We start from the raw sequence: 25,231 nt of genomic DNA, 5'->3' as shown, positions 1-25,231 counted from the left end.
GGTTTGCATGTAGCACTAAACAAAACTATGGCTTAACGTGAATGAGCAAGCATGTTCCTGGAGCAAAAATCATAGCTGCTTCTCTCGGTTCTGCCACACTACCCAGAGCCAAACCATAGTTTGATTTAACATTTGCAACATTTACAGCTGTTGAACTATGTTCACGAGCAATTCCACACAGAGTGCATTGCAGTAATCTAAGTTAAGAGTTTGCCAGAGAATGGCTTGCTGTGGCCATGCTATCTGATCTGTCCAGGGAAATAACTGTAGTTGATGATCCAGCTTTGTTGGAAATAGCTCTGGAATCTTAGAACAGGTGCCTTGTTAGGCCAAATAGTGGACCTAGCGCAAAGATGAGAAACGGATTGAAGCATTTAACAGGTGCAGTAGAGAGCCAGTCCTCATGTGGTGGGGAGTGACCTAGTGACAGGAGGAGAGCATCAAAATGAGGAATTCCTCTCCGCACGCCGACAACCACAACAAACTCCCCCGCAGCTGCGTTTCCAGGCTCTTGCTTAGCCCCGCCCCCTTTCCTTTCCCCTCAGGCGGCGAAGCCTCAGCGTTCTAAAAACCCCGCCTTCCCGCCTCCGTCGCTCACCCTGTGATGTCACAAGGCCGCGACTCGCGGAGGAGCGCGTTTTCCCATCACGGCGGCGGCAGCGCTGAGGGCTCGCCGAGCTCCGCGGGGCGCCCGTTTTTCGCGCCGCCTTTCAGCGGGGATGGGCTGAAGAGAGGCAAATACGGACAGGCGGCGGCGGGCGGTTCGGGTCGCCGTGAAACACCCCGGAGCGACGGGAGGCCTGTTCGGTATGGGGCATTGCCATGGATACCGTGATATTTTTTTGGGGGGGGGGAGCGGGTGCGCCAGGCCTTATGGAGGGGAAAGCGCCCGAGTCTCGACCCTAGAAGCTCTTCCCGCCTTCTTCGTTCCAGGTCAGACATCCCCAGACTTCGGCCCTCCAGATGTTTTGGACTACAATTCCCATCTTCCCTGGCCACTGGTCCTGTTAGCTAGGGATCATGGGAGTTGTAGGCCAAAACATCTGGAGGACCACAGTTTGGGGGTGCCTGTTCTAGGTGGTATTGGGGCCTCTCAGGGTGGTGCAAGGTTGGCATTCAGCACAGGCTGAATTGGAGCCCTGGTGTTACATCCTAGTGAGCCCTGGCTCCTTTTGAGGCCCATTAACTGTCCCTTCTTCTTTTTTCTTAAAAAATAGGGTCTGTTGGGGGGGGGCAGGGGCGCACTTTGGTAATATGAAGGATGGAGACCAAAAGGAAGCAGCTTTTTGGGGAGGAGGGGAAACACACAAGGAGCCCCTATGTTGCTTTGACTGTATACTTTATATTTGACTTCCTTCAGTAATGTGTAATTCTGAATTGTTTTTATTGATGTTTTAATGTGCTGTAAACCACTTTGAGGTTTTTCTTAAAAATATAAAGCAGTATAGAAGTTAAATTAATACTAATAACAATGTGGTACTGTGAGTGAGGAGGACAAAATTCTCCCCCACCCATTTCTCACTTTCATGACAATTCATTTGGGTAGGTATGGTTATCAGGGTATATATATAGTTATGGTTGTTGGGGGTTCATGGCTCCATTCGAATATTAAAAATATCATAGAGATAACAAAATTGTGAAATGTAGACGGTCCATGGCTTGGCTTTTGAGGAACAGTGGTCCCACAGTACTTAACTAATTGGGAACCACTGATCTAGACCTTTAATGCACAGTTCATAAGGATGTTGCATTAATAAAGTAATTGAAACTCTATTTCAGTAGGGAGAAGATCATTACCGTAATTATTCTCTTTTTGCTTTTCCAAGCAGCGTAATGGATCCCCAGCAGATTCTTAGCACTGGTTATACACAATCTTGACTTCAAGAGGATATCCAGTTAACTGCTGCTGCCATGGAAAGTATTACAAAGCTGTTTGGTGATTTGTGTGAGGCCCACATAGCAGGTTTGTCAAAGAAGGTCCATTTGGGCAGGGAAAAGAACAGCAAAAAAGGATCCAGTAAAAGCCTCAAGAAAATTGCGTATAATGCTTTGTTTTCTACGCTTTTCGTGGATGAGACCCAGAAGGCACAGTCAAATGTTTCTAGACTTCCAGTGAAAAACAGAATTCTAATGCTATCTTTCAACTTGAGAGTTGCTGGAATGGGGAAGGAAGCTGACCGGCTGGAGGAGCTTGTAGATGATTTGGAAAGGTCTACCTGTTTACCATTTACTGAAATTACTTCTGTTCTGGAACTTCTGGTTCAGCTTGCAGGAACTGGACCACCTCAGTGTTTACCACCCAAGAAAGACTACTTTGCAAACAACAAATATGTTGGAAGAAATGTAAAATACCAAGGTTACGATTATTATGATGTTAGTGTGTTTGAAGCCGCTATGCAGGCTTTAATTGCAAATGAGGAACATCAGTTTAGTGATACAATTCAAAAGACACTGCAGATCATGGAGGCAGCACCTGGCACAGGTCTTCCTACTGTGGAATTATTTTCACAAAGCTGCTCGGTCGGTGACAGGTTTGAGAAAGAAACCCGTGTCTCGCTCTTTGGGGCTCTTATTCACAGCCGTACATATGACATGGATATCAAGTTGGATTTTCCACCAGTGCCTGATAGTGCTGATTTGTCTGGACTTGCAATCAAGGTATGGAGCATTTTAGGTGACCCTTATTTATATTTAGCATAGATATTTGTTAGAGCACGCAATTGTAATAAATTGTGGCATCTTCATCATAAATGCTGTTTTCAGTTAGACACTCATGAGCAAAATTCTTTGTTAATAATTTCCTTGCGTCTTCCTTCTGTTGTCTACCTGGTGTTTCCCTTTCTGTCTTGCTTGTGCATCTGAGAGCACTTGCAGCATTCTGACCCATTCACCTCCTTTGCAAATAGTAGTTTCCACATGTCACATTATTTTTGAAATCCAAAGTGGTACAATCTGTAGCCACCATCTTGTGTGTCGGATTTATATGTGCAGCAGGGCTTTTGTTGTCTTTTTTGCTTGCTTTTCTTCCAAAACCTTGTTTACAATAGTATACACCATTGTAAACAACTTTTGAAATTTACGGAGCAGGGGCAGGGAGAAGGCAGTATTTTTGTTTTAAGGAAATGCTTCATGTATTTCTCTCCTGAATCCTACCAAATGATGTATCCTGATCTGATCACAATCTGTATATTGCAACAGCTTTGTAAGATAGCTCATTAGTGTTCTCATTTTGAAGAGGGAGCGGGGGAACTTCCTCTTATTGTATGGCTAAACAAGGATTTGAAGCCACATTCATGGTCAGTATTGTTTCTTGCTACACCCTTTAGTTCTTCTGCCTAGTAAAAGAGGCAGTACAGACCATCTCAAATGTAAGAATTAATTTATCAGCAGGTAGGTAGCTGTGTTGGTCTGGCATAGTCGAAACAAAATAAAAAAATTCCTCCCAGTAGCACCTTAGAGACCAACTAAGTTTGTCAAGAAGTAGCATGCACACGAAAGCTCATACCAATGATAAACTTAGTTGGTCTCTAAGGTGCTACTGGAAGGCATTTTTTTATTTTGTTTTAATTTATCAAGTTACTCCTTGCAGTTCGGAAATACATGCTTTGCCACACTTATTTCAGAGTAAATAATAACTTATTAATCTTGGTCCACCAGGATGTAGATAGAATATGCAGCACTATACTAGGAATGATTTTTAATTAGGAGATGCATCAGGAACGATCTGAGGAACTAGGGAGGCAGGCTAAATAAGTTACCTTTTTTTGGTCACAATTATGGAAAATCACTGTGCTGAAAGATAATCGACTGGGTACATGTGTTTTTATAGGTCCCCCAAAGTATAGATCCTTCAGAAGATGAGGGATTCCAGTCTGCATCCAATCTCACCCCTGACTCTCAGTCAGAACCCAGTGTGACACCAGATATTGATCTCTGGGAAGCAGTGCTCACCTATGGACCTAGTAAGCGGAGATGTTGGGAAAGGATTGGATGGTACGTATTTGTCTTTAAGATTCAGAATGTTGAGCTGTTTTTGTTGGAAGCTGCCGTGATTAGTATCAAGTCAATATTTGTCAGTGAATTTGAAACAAGTTTCCAACATTATTTTTGAAATAGCAAAATTCAAGGCCTAAGGTGGTATTCAACCTTTTTACTCAGGGTAGAGCAATAATAATAATAATAATAATAATAGTAATAATAATAATTTATTTATTTATACCCTGCCCATCTGGCTGGGTTTCCCCAGCCACTCTGGGCGGCTTCCAACAGAAAAATGAAATAAAATAATCAATTAAACATTAAAAGCCTCCCTAAACAGGGCTGCCTTCAGATGTCTTCTAAAAATCTGGTAGCTGTTTTTCTCTTTGACATCTGATGGGAGGGTGTTCCACAGGGCGGGCACCACCACCGAGAAGGCCCTCTGCCTGGTTCCCTGCAACTTGGCTTCTCGCAACAAGTGAACCGCCAGAAGGCCCTCGGTACTGGACCTCAGTGTCCAGGCAGAACGATGGGGGTGGAGACGCTCCTTCAGGTATACTGGACCGAGGCCATTTATGAATAGACCTAACTTGTACATTAATTTCACTGTGTCTTCTCTGATTAAAACTTAGTTGAATACCACCCTTCTAATGTTCCCAATAATAATAATAATAATATAATTTATTTATACCCCGCCCATCTGGCTGGGTTTTCCCAGCCACTCTGGGCGGCTTCCAACAGAAAAATAAAATACAATAATCTACTAAACATTAAAAGCCTCTCTAAACAATATAACAGGGACTTGAGAATGGCAAGAATACAAACTGGAATCCAAAAGGCCATACACACTTAAGCTTCTCAGGCCTTCCTGTTGTATCTTCCAAAAAGTTATAGAGCCTGGCAGATGGGGAATCTCTAGAGTGGCATCCATTGTACTGAGGGGAATCTGGCAAACCCCCAATGTGCTCTAGGCATTCCCATGGATCTGCTTAGATCCTAACAATTGGGAGACTTTGCATGTAATTCTGAATCATGGTTTACCATTATGAAAATCAGCTGCAGTGAGCCTTTGGATCCCTGGCTTTCCTTTCCTCCTTGTGACTTCAAGGAGATCATCTTAGAACTGTAGAGTTGGAAGGGACCCTGAGGGTCATCTAATCCAAACCCCCCCCCCCCCCCCCCGCAGTGCAGGAATCACAGCTAAAGAAACCCTGAGAGATACCGGTAGTTGTCCAACCTCTGATTAAAAACCTTTAAGGATGTAGAGTCCACCACCTTTCGAGGGAGATTGTTTCACTGTCAAACAGCTCTTCTCATCAGAAAACTCTTCCTAATGATTCTCCTTTCTTATCTTTTGAATCCATTGGTTTGGGTCTGTCCACCCCACTGAGCAGCAGAAAACAAACTTGTTCCATCTTCCGTGTAACAGCCTTTCAGATATTTGGAGATGACTCTCATTTCTCCTCTCAGTCTCCTGTTATCCAGGCTAAGCATACCCAACAACATCAACCAATCCTCTTAGACTTTGTTTCCAGACCCTTTATCATCTTGGTCACCTTCCTCTGCACACCGCATTTGTTGATATCCTTCTTAAATTGTGCTGCACATGAACCCAGGTGGTGTCTGACCAAGGCAGAATAGAGTAATGCTATTACTCCCCTTGATCTGGACACTAGACTTCTGTTGATACAGCCTAGAATTGCATGAGCATTTTTTGCTGTAACATCTGAATTGATAGAGGCCATGCAAATCCTAGGCTGGGGCCAGGACTTGATGGTGGGCTGGATGAAAGCCATTCAGAAGATCTCTCTTCCACAGACCTAAGTTTTTCAGTGTGGCGCTTTATACACTTGATTGTTATTTGTTTTCTCTCCCCCCCCCCAAATACAGTCCTCCTGGGAAAAAAGAGGAGCCGTACCTTTCTGAAGCTGGCAGAGAAGCCTTTGACAAATTTTGCAGACTTCGAGAAGCGGAATTGCAGCTTTTCAGCAGTACCAAACTTCAGCTTCCACAACGCGTTTTAATAAAAGAATCAGAACTTGTTAAAGATGTTTTGAATGTCCTTATTGGGGTGGTATCTACTTCATTCTCATTTAATCAGGTATACAGAAGTATCTGCTGAGGAGCTCTAACCTTTGCTTTTAAGACCCAGCAAGTACACTTGTATTTTATGTCAGCAAAAATGTTATAGTAACATACATCATTTCACACAGGATACATGATACTGAATTTTGAAAAAAAAAGAGTATGAAAACAAGACTTAAGATGCTCTGCAAGTATAACTTATATACCCTTAGGACAGGGCTTATGAAGAAGAGTATTCATGATTTTTTTTAAAAAACAACCACATACAAATCACAAACTGGTTTATAGTACAAAATATGCAGTAAAACCAGTACCTATGTAATAATAACAACAGTAAATCCAGATTAAGAAGAGACTGACATTAATTGCCAGTATGGACCCAAGCACACAATCCAGGCATGGTAGATCTGGCAATAAAATGCTATTTGGATTGTGCAGAAAGGAATGTTTTGGGAACTATTCACTAGAAAATAAGGGTTTCCATGTGAATTTTCATTTTATGGATTTAATTTTCTTTACAATTTTACCATGTGTGTATTTTTATTTTTTACCTAATGCCATAATATTAAAACTGCTGATAAGCTATTAATGATCACTTCGTTTTTTGCATAGTAGGCTTCTCCCCCCCCCAAAAAAAAGATTTTTAAAAAACAAATAGTGAACCTATTTAGTAGCTCTAACTTATGATGATGAGGACTTGTGTAACAATTTTGTAACTACTTCATGTGCTCTCCATTTTTATTGATGACTTCCTGTTTTTTTGCAACCCTGTAGGCAGCCGTGATGTTTGTGGCCAAGCAGGGTCTACATGTATCCGGAACTTCACCTGAAAGCATGAGCAGTCTCCTGTCAGAAGTTGCTGAATATGGAACTTATTACACACGACTGAGCCGCTTCTCTGTGCAACCAGTTTTGGACTCTTCGTACAGAAAAGGACTTGTTTTTCAGGTAGCATGTCGGCAGTTTTCCTATCACTAATCTAGCTTGATGTCCTGCTATATTTCTGTCTTGAGATCCAATTGCGCCCTCTTGTTCATGAAAGCAGCTCGGATCCTACAGCTTCACCTCCCAAGCTGTACCGTAGGGTCCCCAACACTCTCGAGCAGAGTTTTGGGAGAAGCAAAGGAGAAAGAAGAACAGAGCTCCCCTTTCTATTAGTAGAACCCAGGGATCTCTGGAGAGTACCCAAACTCTTCAAACTTTTTTCAAAGAGTGCCAGATTTGATGAAGTGAAGGGCCGTGAGGGCTGACCAAAGGGCCAACCAAAGTTGAGCTTTTTTTAGGGTTGAAGGGTTGAATAAGAATGATTAGAGTTCCCAAAGTGGTTTGCTGGAGTTTGGGACCAGGTTGTCGGGGAAGGAAGTTGATGGAACAAGTAATGAGAAATGCTGTGTTGCCCAAGCAGTGAGGGCAATCAATCCAAGTTGTTTTGTGGACAGTTGTTGGCATCTGTCTGTCTCAAGAGACAATTCACTGCCTCAAGGTATGAAGTCAAACTGCTGGGGAATTGCAGCACCTGCCGTGACTGCAGAAACCACCAACAAAGATGTAGAAAAGTGTCCCAGGTGATTGCTGGAGATGTGGAGAAAAGCCAGGCACTCTTTACCATATGTGGTGGCAATGCAAGAAAATTAATGTGTTCTGGGAATGCATCCATTTAGAATTGCAAAAATGCTAAAAATCTCCTTTGATAGAAAACCAGAGGCTTTCTGGGGATTACAGATTTGGATATACCAAAATAAATAAATGAAGGATATCTTTTTATATGCTACAGTTGCAGCAAGAGTTTTAATTGATGCAAATTGGAAATCTGACAAACTTCCATCTATACAAGATTGGATCCAAAAAAATGACTAAATATGCAGTGTTAGATAACTTGTCTGAAAAAATAAAGAATAAACCAAAACAGGTATTTGTTTCAAAATGGGAAGTCTTTAAAATATATTTGAAAAACAATTCCAGAAGTTTAAACTTTGTTGCAGCATTTGACTAGTTTCAGTAGTAGTATGAAGAATGATGTGAGATCAAAGAAAAACTAAGAACCAGTAAAACCATGAGAATAGTTTTTACCGGCAATAAGTTATATGTAATTGAATTAAGGAGTATCCAGGAGGTCAGGTCTGTAGTCAAAAGACCTCTTTTCTTTTTGTTACAGTGCTTTGTGTTTTTTGTTTTTTTACTTTGTTTGTTATTATTTCTACTTTTTTTGTTCAGTTTTGATGTTTAGCTTTTTTCATTGTGCATTAATAATACTGGTAATAAATAAATAAAATTTTAAAAAGAAAGAAAAGAAACCTGCAACAAAGGAGAGTCCACAAGCTCCTAAGAGAGTCCGTTCCACTGTTGAACAGCTTTTGTTGTCAGAAAGTTCTTCTTGCTGTTTAGTCGAAATCTCCTGTCTTGTAACTTGAAGCCGTTGATTCATGTCCTGACCTCCAGAGCAGGAGAAAAGAAGCCTTTTCCATCTTCCATGTGACAGCCCTTCAGGTGTTTGAAGATGGCTATCATGTCTCAGTCTCCTCTTTTTTTAAAATCCAAATATTTTTTTATTGCTTTTCATGTAAATACAAGAACAACATATAACTACAGTAACTTGTCCAGTGGTACATTCTTACTAAGTTTCATAGGCAGTACACAAGTTATACGTTTATTTATGCCTTGTCAATTCAAGAATCCTCTCCACAGAGATTCTTGCATTGTGGGTGGAATGGAAGCATTTTCTGTCTCATTTATAAAGGAAAGGAATGGAGGCCAAGTCTCGCCAAAAGTGTCTTGTCTCCTCTTTTGCAGGCTAAACATACCCAGCTCCTTCAACTGCTTCTCATAAGGCTTGGTTTATTTATATAAATACTTATTTACCACTAAATCATAAAAAATATCAAAGCGGATTACAGCATTAAAAAGATAAAAGCCAAACAATGAAAGTGAAAAAATAGTTAGAAACAAAAGTTAAAAACAAGCGTCTGCTCATAGGGTGTAAATTGGGCTTGCACAGATCCTAAACATCTGGAGGAGGCTCAACAAGAATAGCACACCCAGTTGCCACCTTCCTATAAAGCGTGCATTGAATGTATGTCGTGCACAAACAATTTTCATAGCAGATCTTCTTTACACTTCTCTCCTGTCAGGCATTTACAAGCGGGCTGAGAAAATACCTGCAGTACTACCGAGCGTGTGTTTTGTCGACTCCTTCCACTCTGACTCTTCTAACCATCAGCTTCCTCTTCAGGAAACTAGGACGCCAACTAAGGTAATACCACGGCATTAAAAGTTAATGGAAAGGAAGCCTTGACATCTTCCATGCTTGATCCAGACCACAAAGGAATCAAGAGACGTGCCCTTTAAACTGCTGATGGCATTGCTGTAGTTTAGTCCTAATTGGTAAAGCAATTTAAGACTAGATTAGCTAGCATTGTACTCTTTCTTCTATAGTCTGTAATTTGATGATCAGTTCTCCGTCTCCTTCACTGTTATACCTTCTGCTTATGCAGGATAGTCGCAGCACAATGTTTTTAGTCAGTTAATTTAGATGGTGGGTTCATAGGTGAGACATTTAAAGTAACCATAGGGGCGTAGGAAACTGCCTTATACTGAGTCATGCCATTGGTCCATCTCAGCTCAGTATTGTCTGCACTGATTGGCAGTGGCTCACTAGGGTTTTAGGCAGAAGATTTCCCAGTCCTACCTAGAGTTGATGGGAATTGAACCTACAACCTTTCGCATGCAAGGCAGATGCCCTACTGCTTTGTATTGTAATATTTATTATTCCCTTCCTCAGTAACGTACTGTATATTATTTGCAAAGAAGGGTTAGCGGGTCCGAGTCTTTTAACACTAGAACCAGGGGGGCCAGCTTCTGTACAGGCAACTCCCCATTTATGTGGGGCTTTCGTTCCCGGGTACCCCTTGTATACGTGAAATTGAGTATAGTGGGCGGAAAGCCTGTAAACACCCTCTAAACCCCTGCTAACCAGTAGCAAATACCAGATTGGTATGAATGGCAGCACTGGTGGTTCTCAGTTTTCCTCATCGCCTCCTTTCTCAAATACCTACTCTCCAAAGGCCTCAATGGTCAGTGCAAAGGCTAATGGAATTCCTGGCTGATTTCACCGCTCTTTTCACGCCATCTCTCCCCCCCCCCAGTTTTCACACTTTTGTGGGCTGTTTTTGCAGTTTAACTTGTATTATTTCTTTATTTCCTGGTGCTGCATATATATATGTGGGGAGTTGCCTGTATTCTGAGGGAGCTGAATACCGTTCCAGAAGTGTATTCTACTAGGTAAACTAATGTGTTGTAAAGCAGAGATATTCATAGAAAATGCATTTCATTGTAACTGTATTGTAACTTTTGAATAAAAATAACAATAAAGTTGCTGTAGTAGTGTAGCCATAACAGCTTCCCAGGTTTGGAGCATATATGCACAGTCGTACCTCAGAAGTCAAATGGAATCTGTCCTGAAAGTCCGATCAACTTCCAAAATGTTCGGGAACCAAGGCGCAGCAACCGATTGGCTGCAGAATGCTCCTGGCAGCCAATCGGAAGCTGTGACAGACGTTCAGGTTCCAAAGAACATTCACAAACCGGAATAATCAGTTGATGGAGTTGAAAGCAAGGCCATTAGACAGTGAGGCTGAAATTGAAGACATTTTTAAGAACAGTTTGGAGGGTGCGGTAAGAGTTAGTGTTGATATGGTGTTGCCCACTTGCTTACATAGCTTTTTAAAGAAATAATTAGGCAAAAGTATGTACAGTGAGGGACTTCGCCCTCTGACGAAGAAATGACCAGTCCATAATTTTAATGGTAGGTTTATTGTAGCTGTGAGAGACAGAATAACAACAGGAAAAACCCCAGAAACCCAGAAGAAAAAAGTCAGAGATTGATGTGCATTATAATTAATAATTATGAATTATGGACTGGTCATTTCTTCGTCAGAGGGCAAACGGGCAAATTAAGCAGGGGATCAAATACTCCCCCCCCTCACTGTAGGTCTATTGGCAGCTGTTAGGCTTGATAGCTAAATGGAATCTCCACCAACAGAGTTGCTATACATCTGTAGAGACATGGGTGGTGCTGTGGTCTAAACCACTGAGCCTCTTGGGCTTGCCTATCGGAAGGTTGGCGGTTTGAATCCCTACGATAGAGTGAGCTCCTGTTGCTCTGTCCCAGCTCCTGCTAACCTAGCAGTTCAAAAACACGCTAGTGCAAGTGGATAAATAGGTACCGCTGTGGCAGGAAGATAAACGCCATTTCTATGCGCTCTGGTTTCCGTCACGGTGTTCCATTGTGCCAGAAGTGGTTTAGTCATGCTGGCCACATGACCCGGAAAGCTGTCCGTAGACAAATGCCGGCTCCCTTGGCCTGAAAGCGAGATGAGCACTGCAACCCATAGTTGCCTTTGACTGGACTTAACTGTCCAGGGGTCCTTTATCTTTTTACCTTGCTATAGATCTCAACACCAGCTGCAGGGGCCAAATACTGAAAAACAGATAGTTTTGTGAACTTCCCAGAAGCATTTAGTTATCCACTGGGAAAGGCCTTCTTCTTCTACCTTCTATCAGCTCCAGCCAGCATAGCCAATAGCCAGGAGTGATGGAAATTGTAATCTGGGGGCTCACACCCCATGCTCTTAAAGGTATTACACAAGTGTAATTTGCTGCTGTTGTGTTTTGTGAAGGTATATAGCTGAACTCTGCGGCATAGGAGTGACTGCGCAGGGAACTGCTGCTGCTGCTTCATTTCCAACAGTGAGTATGATTGCGCTTCTCTTTGCAGTCGGAGCCAACCAAGTGGTGTGCCTTTTTAAACATGAAACGACTAGGTGCGATTCAAACATAAGCAAGCATTCTCAGAGCGCTTTGGGTGCTGTTTCCATTCTGTTATGCTTCCATTTCTAAGAAAAGTGATTTCCACCACTGGATCAGCTTGTAATGTGTCAGCTCATCAGTATTTTTTTAAAAAAACCATGTCAGATTGTATAGATGTGCTGGAATGTATTGGTTTTAAAAGAAATATAATGCTTTCATTCAGCTTTAATAAAAAGGTATCTCCAAAAGTCAACAAAAGGCTTTAAGGTTTTTTCCAGCCAAACCAGCTGAGTGCTGCCAATGCAATAAAACTTTCCGATGAAGCTGAGCCTCATCAGAAGTACCTATATGTGTTTATGGTTTTCCTTTCAAAGAGTGGCTTATGCATTTATTTCAGGGTGTGAAACTACTTTCCTATCTATACCAAGAAGCTCTTAATAACTGCAGTAATGAACATTATCCAGTTCTTCTCTCCCTGCTAAAAACAAGCTGTGAACCATATACACGGTAAGTATTTCAGTTTAAAATTGTGCATTGTGGAAGTGCTGTTAGAAAGATGATCTAATGAATTTCCTATAGATGGCGTTCCTGTGAGTTCTTAAAAGGAGCTAGAATTTCTGAATGGCGGTAGTCTTATTTTAGTGTACTGAAATAAAGCTAGCAATTCATTCCTAGCAGAGCTTACTCCTTGGTCAGTGGGTATAGGATTGTAGCAAAAATGGTCTATGCTTACTGAAATATGTTCTGGGACTTTTAAAAGTCCCCCTCCCCCTTTTGCACATTAAAATAATTCTCTGTGTATTTCAGAGTGACATATAATTATTATTTAAATGCTTATACAAGGATCAAGACACTGAGCGACCCTTCTGGAAACTCACATAATTAAGTATCAAAGCAGAAATCCCAATTAATATGAGACTCTTCTTGACATGATAGTTAATCCATCTCTTTCAGTACCATTGAAAAACTGAGATGTTATAGCATTCAGGTATCTTCTTTGGGGACAGGTTTGAACCTGAGCCATAGGTCTTTACAGTTGCTATCTAACCTGAATAGTTATTTTAGTGGTAGTATTTTGATCAGATCTATTTTCTGTTTGGACAGCGTACCCTTATTTAAGAGGGTGTTTGTAAAATACCTTTTTCAACATTCAGCCTTTTGCCTTTAGGTTTATACATGATTGGGTTTATAGCGGTGTATTCAGAGACGTGTATGGCGAATTCATGATTCAAGTGAATGAGGATTATCTTGGATTTAGAGGTACGTTACAAATGAATTGTTTTCTTTTGAAATTTCCCTTTGGCTAGCAGGGAATGCTATGTTGGGTTACGGCTCCACCATCTGATGAAAGGCAGGAATGAAAGCTTTGGAAGCTGGCATCTCCTGTGATACTCTAGCTTGCTTCCTGCCTTCCTCGAATCCAGGCATGATCACTGTGGCTCCCTTGCTTTCTCCTCTGGCTAGTGACTTGAGGGCCTTTGCCAGACAACTGGAAAAGTTATGGTTCAAATCCACATTACTTTTAGCACGTTCTCTCTTTTCAAATTTTGATGAAGTGTTAGCACCATTACTTCCTGTCCTCCCTTAATGGGAGATGATACGGTGTTAACTGTTTCCCAAAAATTTTGGTTCATGGGGTGCAGAAGAGGAGTCTTGCTGGATCGAGTGAAGGGCCCATCTAGTTCAGCACTCTGTTCCTGCAGTGGCCAACCAGATGCCCATGGGAAGCCTGCAAGCAGGAACTGAGTGCAACAACACTGCCCCCCTAGGATTCCCATCAACTGGTATTCAGAGTCATGTTGCTTCCAACAGCGGAGGTAGAACATTGCCATTGTGGCCGGTATCCCTTAATGGGCAAATTCACGGAGGTTTAAGGCTAAATCCTCTTCTAATGCCATCCAAATTGGTGGCCTTCACTACCTCTTGTGGAAGGGAATTTTAGCAATCAAACCTCCGGCTTTGTATCTCTAGGAAATAAGCCAGCAGGGAAATAAATAGGCAAAAAAAGAACATTTATTACGCGCAGAATGACGGTCCGGCAGAAGTGTTCCTGTTGTTTGTCCTTTTTCATCTTTGCTTTTATACTGACCCGATCTCAATGCCAGTCGCATCCGTTTGCCACTTCAATTGATTTATTCCCTTACCGTTTCCCTGGAAGATAGCATTAACTTTCTTTACACGTGACGCCATGTTTGTTTTCTTTTCTTTGTGAATTTAGCTGTTTCTCTGTGTGTTGTTTAAAGCATATATGTATATGGTGCCTATTTCCCTTTTCACCACATGCACTCTTATTTTGTGGACTTGTGGACTTAAGAACAAAGAGAAGCAAAGAAAACCTTTGTAGAACTAGTGCTAAGTAAATACAGTGGTACCTTGGTTTACAAACTTAATCAGTTCCGGAAGTCCGTTCTTAAACCAAAGCATTATTAAACCAAGGCGTGCTTTCCCATAGCAGCGGGGGACTCAATTGACAAATGGAACACACTAGACAGGAACCGGAACATTTTCTGCTTCCAAGGCAAAGTTCACAAACCAAAACACCTGCTTCCGTGTTTGCAGCGTTCTTAATCCAAGTTGCTCATAAACTAAGCTGTTCTTAAACCAAGGTACCAATGTATTCTCGTGCAGAGGTTATACAGCTAACAAAATCACAAGACACTAGACATCAATGACACTAGCATTGCCATATTCCTGATGCCAGTCGCAAGGTGCACCATCTGGACAATGTTGTGGGTTTTGCTTGAAATGAAATAGTGATTGCAAAGTAAATCATCTCGGTTCTGTTCAACAAATAGATAAGAGTTGCACTTTGGTTGCATTAAAAACTTAATACACCCAAGTACCCTTTATGTGCCTCACTTTCTGACCTCTCTGTCCTTTTGGATCTCTAGACAAACACTACTGGACCCATGGATACGTTTTAATTTCCAAGGAAGTAGAAGACTGCGTGCCTGTGTTTTTGAAACATATTGCTAATGATGTCTACATTTGTGGGAAAACCATAAACTTGCTAAAGTTGTGTTGTCCCAGGGTAAGTACTCATTGCTCTTTAAAATCATGGAGGAAGCATTGTTTTCAAGTAGATTTGAAGTCATATACCCTTGGGAAGGGACACGGGTGGCGCTGTGGGTTAAACCACTGAGCCTAGGGCTTGCTGATCAGAAGGTCGGGAGTTCGAATCCCCACGACGGGGTGAGCTCCCATTGTTCGGTCCCAGCTCCTGCCCACCTAGCAGTTCGAAAGTAGGTCAAAGTGCAAACAGATAAATAGGTACCGCTACAGCAGGAAGGTAAACGGCCTTTCCGTGTGCTGCTCTGGTTTGCCAGAAGCGGCTTTGTCATGCTGGCCACATGACCTGGAAGCTGTACGCCGGCTCCCTCGGCCAGTAATGCGAGATGAGCGCCGCAACCCCAGAGTCGGTCAAGACTGGACCTAACGGTCAGGGGTACCTTTACCTTTACCCTTGGGAAGTCAGTTTTAGCTGAAGAGACTATGACTCCCCTTGCAGTCTCTCGGATTGGCTGAGAACACCTTCCCTAACTATGACATTCATGCTCCACGTCCATATTTTGGGTTAATTTCTTACATAGAAATTCCTTTCTCCTGGACGGTAAGCCACTGCCCCATCCAAATGTATTATAGGACCTTTCTACCGAGATTATTCTGTTGTTGGCCAAGATCAAGCAATTATTATTATTATTTATTGAATTTATATACTGCCCTATACCAGGAGGTCTCAGGGCCGTTCACAGAAAAGATCAACATACAAACTGCAATATATATACTGTATATTCCTGCGTATAAGACTACTTTTTAACCCAGGAAAATCTTCTCAAAAGTCGGGGGTCGTCTTATACGCCGGGTCATATTTCTTATACAGCAAGTATATCCCAAACTCTATATTTTAACTGGAAAAGTTGGGGGTCGTCTTATATGCCCAGTCATCTTATACGCCGGAATATATGGTAATCAAAATAAAAACAGCAACCCAATTACACCCACACCCAATTTACTGGAATATTTTAGTTTGGAATGTTTCTTAAATTGAAGACTAAATGACAGCTAATTTAAATTTTAAAAAAGCTGGATTCTTTGCTTTCCCCTCATTTTCCATGCATCTCTTCATAGGCTTAATTATGATTTGATTATTATTATTTTACCACAAATCATTCTGTGCTTGTGCTCTGTCATATGAATATGTTGCTTGTCTTCCATATCACATTATCATGGAACGTAAATTAAAAATTCTCACCTCATGATTGGCTGCTTTTTGTTTGATCAAAACTCACTGGATGAACCTTTCACAATGAAACAATCTGAAAGAAATGACATGGCATATGCCATGGAGGTTTTCACAATAAAACTTTCCACAAAGAACATCAGAAACGGTCACTATAGTCACACAGCCCAGCAGTTAATGGAATAATATAATAAATACTGTCACAAGGGCGGGGACCTCTTTTAAGCCCAAAGGCCAGAATCCCTTCCAGGGAACCCATGCCAGTGGCACATGGAGCAAGAGGTCTTACTCTTATATTTGACTAGGGTCATTTCTACACATCTCTCTGGTCGGTCAGGCAACAGAACTACAGGAGAGAGCAGGGGTCAGTAACCTTTTTCAGCCGTGGGCTGTCCCTCAGACCATGTGGTGGGCCGGACTATATTTTGAAGAAAAAAATGAACGAATTCCTATGTCCCACAAATAACCCAGAGGTGCATTTTAAATAAAAGCACATATTCTACTCATGTAAAAACTGGTGTTTCCCAGACCGTCCGTGGGCCAGATTGAGAAGGCGATTGGGCTGCATCCGGCCCACGGGCCTTAGGTTGCCTACCCCTGGGAGAGAATGTAGCCTGGACAGGAAGGGGTGTGGCCTGGGGAGATCCCTGAGGGCCATTTAGGGAGGCCGGGGGGGCACATTTGTTCCAGGCCCAGGTCATGAGGATTCCCGCCCCCAGTCCTCAACAGACTTTTAAGACTGAACGAGACCCTACCAATAGGTTTGCAGTTCAAAGTGCATGAAAGCTTGGATTGCATTCTTCAGATGTTTGCTGCCGCTCTTTTGCAGCACTACATCTGCTGGTCTGACATCCCCGTTCCTCGGATTTCTGTAATCTTCTCCCTTGACGAATTGAGAGAGATTGAGAGAGATTGTGCAGTATACGTGGGCCGAATGGAGAGAATCGCACGCTATAGTAGCATCAGTAAGGAGGAAAAGGTAAACAGACTCAACCGTATATGTTGAAAATAAGTTTCATTAATTTCACTGGGACAAGTGAGAAAGCATGCTGCCTTGGCATAGGCATTAGCGTGCTACCGGTGCAGCAGATCTTAGGCCAGACAAATGAAAAGCCAAGCTTTCTTTTACCCATCAAATTACAATACTGTAATTGTTTCAGTTATGACCCCCCATTTATAGGTAAGATAGTTTCTTTAACTTGTTTGCCTGATAACTTGTTCTTCATGAAATTGCACACCTGAATACATGCTTTGGGTTGTTGTTTTGTCCCCAAATACAGGAAAGCATTTATAGTCATTCACTTCAATGTTCTCCCGTCAGTTGTTTTGGAAGGAAGACTTAATGGCATTCTGTATGCAAATATTGTATGTCTCTGTGTGTCAGTAAAGAGTTGTGTATTTTTTAATAGAGGTGAGAGAACCAGACTTGTTTGTTCTTTGATCATACCCTTCTCAGAGGTGCCAATACAGCCTTTTTACACCAGTAGTCGTCAATCTTTTATGACCTAGAACCTTCATTTAACAAAACATGCATTTGAGAACCTGCTTCTCAATTTTTAATCATATGTTTGTATAGCAGAAATGATACTTTTGCATCTCACCAATAGTTGGCTTGTAAGCCTTTAATGGGTCCTGAACCATCAGATAAATGAATTGGTTGTAGTTTGTGTTCCAGCTATAAAGGTTTGTAGGCAACTTTTACAGAATGGATGCTAGGGTATTTTTTTTTAATCTTGTGCTTATAACTGACCTTTCTGTATTTTTGTTTTTTATTTCCCCCCACTGTATGAAATCCAAATGATTGAGGGTTAGTGGACTATTAATAAAGTTGAACTGAACCGAGTTATGCTTGAAAACCACATTAAATCCTGTGTAATTGCTTCCTAGGACTTGCGCATGGAAATTGAAAAACAGGAGCTAATTTCCCACGCTCGAGAAACAGCTACCAAAGCCCTAAAAGCCTTTACTGGTAAGTTACAGGTGTCTTTGCAGTCCAGTTGGTTTTTCTCAGCAACTGTTTTCTTTATTTCTTTTTAACACTGCCGCATCTTAAATTTATGTTTCAGATCAACAAATATCAGAGAAAATGGCACTGGATGCAAAGAAGCGTGAGCAGTTTCAGAAACTGAAAGAACAATTTGAAAAAGAGAAAGAGGTATTTGCAACACACATTTTCTGCTAGTAATGTTAAGAGATAGAGAAGCTTTATATAGAACTTGCTTGGATAAAAATATGCAGAGCACAATGTGTGCTTTTGGAATGTGGTTTCTAAAGCTTTCTTAAATGTTCATGTAGCGCCGACGTGCTCTGAAACAGGAGGAGACTGACGATGATTTCAGTTATACTCGGGAACTGAGAGAGAGGGAAAGAAGACTGAAGGCTTTGGAAGAGGAATTGGAGAAAAGGGCAAGGTAAAAGTGTGGAAGGAAAGAAGGCTGTTAAAATTGCACGTTCAACATTTTGTACCAAACAGTTGTATGTTTACAAAAATAGCTTCCAAGCTGGAAAATGGATAGTCCAGTTTCTCATCTTTCAGAATGGAAGAAGGTTTTGCTAATAAGCTACAAACTCCCCCTTATGCCCTGCCAGCCTAGCTGCCGTGTGTGCTGTGCCAGGAGTCTTTGCATTGTCTTTGTCAGAATGCAGAGTTGGAGCAATAAGGCGTTTGCGAGTGTAGATAGACTTTTATTGGCTCTGCTGATGAGCCTGCCACCATAATGCCACCATAATGCAGCAGCAATGTGGAAGTCAGCTGAGAGCTGCCACCCTGCTAGTCTACACTCAGCCCTGTTATGGATTCACCTGTGTGCTGCTAGTTCTGAATGAAAAATGGTATAACTTTGAGTACATTATAGCCATTGGTATTAGGTGTCCAGCCTATACATCTTTAAGATGTATTTCTTGTGTTTGATCTGTGACAGAACAGCATTAAGTTTGCACAAATATCTGACTACAGTGTGTGTATCATTTGAAAAGACAACAGACACAAAGCTTCCAAATTTTCGCCTGTTTAATTTATAATTAGGTTTAGATTTTTTTTCCAGTGAGCATTGGTTGCTTGGGAACTTCAATATGTTATATAATGCATTGATAAATTATCCGACTTGCTAGCTCACTAAATCTTGAGTTGTGAGCTACATTTTTACTCTGGAGGGATGGTAGCCTAAGTAATCTAAACACCTTCCTATTGTACTCTGCTTTATCATGGTAAATATCCTGTAAAACTATGCGGTGAAGTTATTCTCCCGCTTGGACTACTGCAATGCGCTCTACGTGGGGCTACCTTTGAAGGTGACCCGGAAACTGCAATTAATCCAGAATGCGGCAGCTAAGACTAGTGACTGGGAGTGGCCGCCGGGACCACATAACACCGGTCCTGAGAGATCTACACTGGCTCCCAGTACGTTTCCGAGCACAATTCAAAGTGTTGGTGTTGACCTTTAAAGTCCTAAACGGCCTCAGTCCTGTATACCTGAAGGAGCGTCTCCACCCCCACCATTCAGCCCGGACACTGAGATGCAGCACCGAGGGCCTTCTGGCAGTTCCCTCATTGCGAGAAGTGAGGTTACAGGGAACCAGACAGAGGGCCTTCTCGGGAGTGGCACCCGTCCTGTGGAACGCCCTCCCAGCAGATGTCAAGGAAATAAGCAACTATTTTACTTTTAGAAGACAACTGAAGGCGGCCCTGTTTAGGGAAGTTTTTAATGTTTAATGCTGTACTCTTTTAATATTCGGTTGGAAACCGCCCAGAGTGGCTGGGGAAACCAGATGGGCGGGGGTATAAATAATAAATTACATTATTATTATTATTATTATTATTATTATTATTATTATTATTATTATTATATTCTACCTTTACTTTCACTTAGGCAAGAGTTGATTGACCACTACAGCAAACTCTCCGAAGAGGCAGCCCGTAGAGAGAGAAAAGCCCTATGGAAAATTCAGAGGCACAAATTGGAAACGGCCCGTCTCAAATTTCTGTTGGAAGATCAAAAGCGTACTGAGGTAGCTTAAATGTTGCTGCTGCTGCTGCTTTTTTAAAAGCATGTCGACAGTGGTTATTTATGTATGCATTGGTATGTATAAATCTTTGATCTTTTCCATTTGATGTGTAGGACATGCTTGAGAAACTTCCAGGTGGAAAGTATAGGAGGAAAGCAGACATAAGTGGGGAAGGGTGGTGCCAGCAGACTTCTGCCGCAGGTGTGCCAGTCAGAGATTCCGGCATTCAGGTTGGTGTTCCTTTAAGAAAACTCCTGTTCCATAAACTCTGTTATCCTCTTGATTCACCTGTGGCAATGACTACTTTTCCATTCTTCCATTCATTCGTAAGTATCCCATTTCTTTAGGTTTCATGATTTAAATAAATTCTTCAGCTATCTTCTCTGTATTTGTTACCATTAGGTTTTTTTTAGTACCATTTGTTACCATTTTTTATTTTTTTTAAAAGCCTGTCAAATTTTAATCTTGTGTTCTTTTAATGTTTCTTTTCTAACTCCTCTATTTCTTTCATATATGCTTTTCTTAATTCTTTCTTTGTTCAGACAGGCTGATATAAATTGCTCTCATAAAATGGTTTTACTTGCGTCCCATTATTAACATTTTTGAGACATCTGCAGTATTACCGTATATTCCGGCGTACAAGACGACTGGGTATATAAGACGACCCCCAACTTTCCCAGTTAAAATATAGAGTTTGGGATATACTCGCCGTATAAGAAATATGACCCAGCGTATAAGACCCCTGACTTTCGAGAATATTTTCCTGGGTTAAAAAGTAGTCTTATATGCAGGAATAATCTCAAAAACAGTTTTTAAAGTCTGTACCTTTTTTTGCACTATTTCTGGGTCTTTCGGTAAAGAGTTATTTTATCTCCCATACTCTCTGAGGCTTATTCCTCATGCTTTAATCCTATTTCCTTCCAACTCCAGCTATATAGGACTATTAGCTGCATATATCCTTCTTCTATTTTCCACTTTTCTTCATGGCTCTTAATATTTCCAGGGATACCAAAAGTGGCTGAGTAAAACATTGTCTTTTATAGTAAGAGTGGCTAACATGACCCTCCAGATGTTGTTGGACTCCAATTCTCATCAGCAACATCCTGCATAGCCAGTGGTGAGGGATGATGGGAGTTGTAGTCCAGCAACACCTCGAGAACTGCTGGTTAGCCACCCCCTGTTCTTCTGGCATTTTGTACTATATGTGTCGGATTTATTGATGTTTTGATATAATAATAATTTATTATTTATACCTCGCCCATTTGGCTGAGTTTCCCTAGCCACTCTGGGCGGCTCCCAATCGAGTGTTAAAAACAATACAGCATTAAATATTAAAAACTTCCCTAAACAGGGCTGCCTTCAGATGTCTTTTAAAAATAGTATAGCTACTTATTTCCTTGACATCTGATGGGAGGGCGTTCCACAGGGCGGGTGCCACTGCCGAGAAGGCCCTCTGTCTGGTTCCCTGTAACCTCACTTCTCGCAATGAGGGAACCGCCATAAGGCCCTCGCCGCTGGATCTCAGTGTCCAGGCTGAACGATGGGGGTGGAAACACTTCTTCAGGGATACAGGACCGAGGCTGTTTAAGGCTTTAAAGGTCAGCACCATTGAATTGTGCTCAGAAACGTGCTGGGAGCCAATGCAGATCTCTCAGGACCGGTGTTGTGTGATCCCAGCGGCCACTCCCAGTCACCAGTCTAGCTGCCGCACTCTGGATGAATTGCAGTTTCCGGGTCACCTTCAAAGGTAGCCCCACGTAGAGCGCATTGCAGTAGTCCAAGCGGGAGATAACTAGAGCATGCACTACTCTGGCGAGACCGTCCGCGGGCAGGTAGGGTCTCAGCCTGCGTACCAGATGGAGCTGGTAGACAGCTGCCCTGGAGACAGAATTGACCTGCGCCTCCATGGGTAGCTGTGAGTCCAAAATGACTCCCAGGCTGCGCGCCTGGTCCTTCAGGGGCACAGTTACCCCATTCAGGACCAGGGAGTCCCCCACACTTGCCTGTCCCCCCAAAACAGTACTTCTAACCTGTCAGGATTCAACCTCAATCTGTTAGCCGCCATCCATCCTCCAACCGCCTCCAGGCACTCACACAGGACATTCATCACCTTTGCTGGTTCTAATTTAAAAGAGAGGTAGAGCTGGGTGTCATCTGCATACTGATGAACACCCAGCCCAAACCCCCTGATGATCTCTCCCAGTGGCTTCATATAGATATTAAAAAGCATGGGGGAGAGAATGGAACCCTGAGGCACCCCACAAGTGAGAGCTCAGGGGTCTGAACACTGACCCCCCACCACCACCACTTTCTGAACACGGCCCAGGAGGAAGGAGCGGAACCACTGTATAACAGTGCCCCCAGCTCCCAGCCCCTCTAGACGGTCCAGAAAGATGTTATGGTCAATGGTGTTAAAAGCTGCTGAGAGATCCAGCAGAACTAGGAAACAGCTCTTACCTTTGTCCCTAGCCCGCTGGAGATCATCGACCAGCACGACCAAGGCAGTTTCAGTCCCATGATGAGGCCTGAATCCCGATTGGATGGGATCCAAATTGTCCGCATCCTCCAGGCGTGCTTGGAGTTGTTCAGCAACCACCCGCTCAATCACCTTGCCCAAGAATGGAAGATTTGAGACTGGGCAATAGTTGGCCATATTGGCCGGGTCTAAAGATATATTTTTTTTAAGAAGTGGTTTAATGACCGCCTTTTTTCAGCGGGTCTGGGAAGGCCACCCCACAGAGCCCATCACCCAGCCCTTCTCGGCTCGCTTTTATTAGCCAGGATGGGTAAGGATCACCGTTTAGTCATTTCTGGGCACTCCTAGAACTTCCCTTTCTTTTTGCTTTCCTCCTTTTTTGTGATCTGTGTTTCGTAAGATTGTCTGCATGTCACAGTGTGCACAATAAGACCCACATTTTAGAGCCCCAAACTCAGCCCTCCAGATGTTTTGGGACTACAACTCCCAGCATCCCTAGCTAACAGGACCAGTGGTAAGGGATGTTGGGAATTGTAGTCCCAAAACATCTGGAGGGCCGAGTTTGGGGGTGCCTGTTTTAGAGCCCAGTAGAACTGCCATCATACCTGTAAGGTATAAAGTGGCCTGTTATTCTGGTTTTAAATTGGGCCATATTGCGTGTTAGTGTGAATAGTAGGTATAGAATAGCCATGTGTTTTCTATGCCTATCTTCTTTTTCTTGAGCAAGTGTTACACTGGTGGATTGTGCAATTTAAAAAAATAATAATGTAGAAAGCTTTCTTCTAGCACACCAGTCTATTCATTTATCTAGAGTTGTCTATTCCGACCAGCATTGCTTCACCAGTGTTTCAGACGGAGGTCTTTGTTTTCACCCAATATCTGAACAATACAGCTGGTTATGCAAGCAAATGTCAACTGTTTCCATAGTGATTGAAGTAGCTACTGGAGCATTTGAAAAGTTTGGTGAAGAAGGACTTCCGGTTCGTCGCGGCGGTGAGAAGGACGCAGGGACTTCGCGTGCCGAGGTCCCTGGCTTCTCGGAGGGGGGGGAAGTCCGCAGAGCGAGCGGACTCCCCGTAAAAGCACCGGATAGAGAGTTCCGGTGACTTAGGCGTCCAGCGGCTGCTCCGTTTGGCGGATCCCCCGCCGCGCGAGAGATCAATAGAGCGATCGCGAGCTGGCGGGGTTGAACCGCGGGAGCCATTTTGGGCCACATCTTACCTCCGGGAAGCGAAGCTCCGAGTCCTGACCCGGCAAGCGGCGGATTCTTCCGATTTGAATCAAAGATTTCCAAAGAAGTAAGTGGAATTTTGATCTGGACTTTAAATTTGCCGATTGGAAAAATAGGAGAGACTTTAAAGAAACGGAAGCCGGTCTCTTCCTAATGGGAAACTGGGAGGCGTTTAAAAAAAAAAAAAAAACCTAAGCCGAACAACGAAAGAATTTGGAGTTGTGGACCCGAAAGGGAAAAAAAGACTCTTTTGGAACCATCTCAGCCCCCGAGTCCGGCCCCCCCTTGAGGTACAGCGGAATTAAGGGGAAGAGCGCTTTGACAGCTGTCAAAAGCTGTCAAACTGTTAAAGACCGGGTGGATTGACTGTATTGTTGTGAATAGTAAAAAATTGCTTGAAAACGTGATAGAACTTTTTAAATTGGAAATAAGAACGGATTTGGGATTGAGTTAAGAACCAAGGAAAAGAACAGCCAAAATGGAGTCGATCGTCTGAGAAAGGAATTTTCCAGTATCCATTGTTCCCTACCCCCTGTTTATCTGCGGTTACGAGAAGTATGAAAACAAAGCTTTCTCGAGCCTTCCAGGAGACTGTGCTGAGCTATTTGCTGTCATGGGAAGACTTTTACAAGGAACGGCAACATCCCAATTTATCATCAGTCGAGACTGAAGTCCAAGTCCAGGACTTAGAGGATAATTTAGATTTGGAGACAGCCGAGTCTGAGATTGTGTGTGAGGAGAAACAACTGGATGAAAGCATTGAAGAGGATTTGGACTATGACAAACTTGTTTGGGATGAAGCAAAATATGGATTTCAAAAGGGAGAAAAACAAGCAGAACAAGAAGATGAGAGACAAAGGAACTTAAAGACTAATGGAATTGAAAATCCTGGAGGGGTTAAAATGTGGAGTGGTATTTTTGAGGGATGGGAAGGACAGGGGCAGGGGGGGGCAAAGATCTGGAGATGGATTTGGGAAAGAATGGGTGTGGGGTAAAAATTTTAGTTAAAAGGTATTGTTTTGGTTTCCGAAAGACGGTTTTCGAAATCTTGGCCTGATAATGGAATTGCTGAACCAATTGGGGGGAAAAGACTTAGGGAGAGGAGATGGAAGGTAAAAAAGAAAGGGGAAAAAAGTTATGTTTTCCTAAGGGAGTATAAGAATGGCTTGGGAAAGAATTTTTAAGTTATTGTAAATTTTTATAAGTTAAGTGAGGTGTTTAGGCAGAAAGCTGCCTACCCCCCTCTCCTTATTCTGAGACACTCAGTGGCAGGGGGTGTCCAGATGGGTGAGGAGGAAACTTGGAAGTGCTGTGCCCTGCGGGCTCTTCTTGTGGCAGGAGGGGACCTGTGGGAGGGCAGCATGGAAAAGGAGGAGGATTGAGTTAACTACTATAAGATTAAGATTTGAAA

General features: G+C 42.6%; 1 protein-coding gene across 2 annotated transcripts in view; it reads left to right on the top strand.

Moving 5' to 3' along the window:
- Positions 1-592: 592 nt before the first annotated feature.
- Positions 593-25,231, top strand: part of TUBGCP6 (tubulin gamma complex component 6) — a 39,784-nt gene continuing 15,145 nt past the window's right edge. Inside the window, exons 1-16 of one of the 2 annotated variants that reach the window (XM_035126633.3) lie at positions 593-807; positions 1,827-2,658; positions 3,830-3,993; positions 5,869-6,079; positions 6,838-7,011; positions 9,192-9,313; positions 11,739-11,808; positions 12,266-12,375; positions 13,037-13,128; positions 14,760-14,899; positions 16,938-17,087; positions 17,996-18,077; positions 18,175-18,263; positions 18,404-18,519; positions 19,978-20,116; positions 20,227-20,343. In XM_035126633.3, coding sequence (XP_034982524.1) covers positions 1,912-2,658; positions 3,830-3,993; positions 5,869-6,079; positions 6,838-7,011; positions 9,192-9,313; positions 11,739-11,808; positions 12,266-12,375; positions 13,037-13,128; positions 14,760-14,899; positions 16,938-17,087; positions 17,996-18,077; positions 18,175-18,263; positions 18,404-18,519; positions 19,978-20,116; positions 20,227-20,343 — 2,523 coding nt within the window. In that variant the 5' untranslated portion in view covers positions 593-807; positions 1,827-1,911. The remainder of the gene's footprint in view (positions 808-1,826; positions 2,659-3,829; positions 3,994-5,868; positions 6,080-6,837; positions 7,012-9,191; positions 9,314-11,738; positions 11,809-12,265; positions 12,376-13,036; positions 13,129-14,759; positions 14,900-16,937; positions 17,088-17,995; positions 18,078-18,174; positions 18,264-18,403; positions 18,520-19,977; positions 20,117-20,226; positions 20,344-25,231) is intronic. The other variant, XM_035126634.3, reaches the window with a different exon arrangement.

This window comes from Zootoca vivipara, chromosome 9 (genome assembly GCF_965207765.1).
Source record: "Zootoca vivipara chromosome 9, rZooViv2.hap1.1, whole genome shotgun sequence".
In the NCBI taxonomy this organism is placed as follows: domain Eukaryota; kingdom Metazoa; phylum Chordata; class Lepidosauria; order Squamata; family Lacertidae; genus Zootoca; species Zootoca vivipara.
Note: the sequence above shows the minus strand (reverse complement) of the source record. Positions and strands in the feature narration are given on the sequence as shown.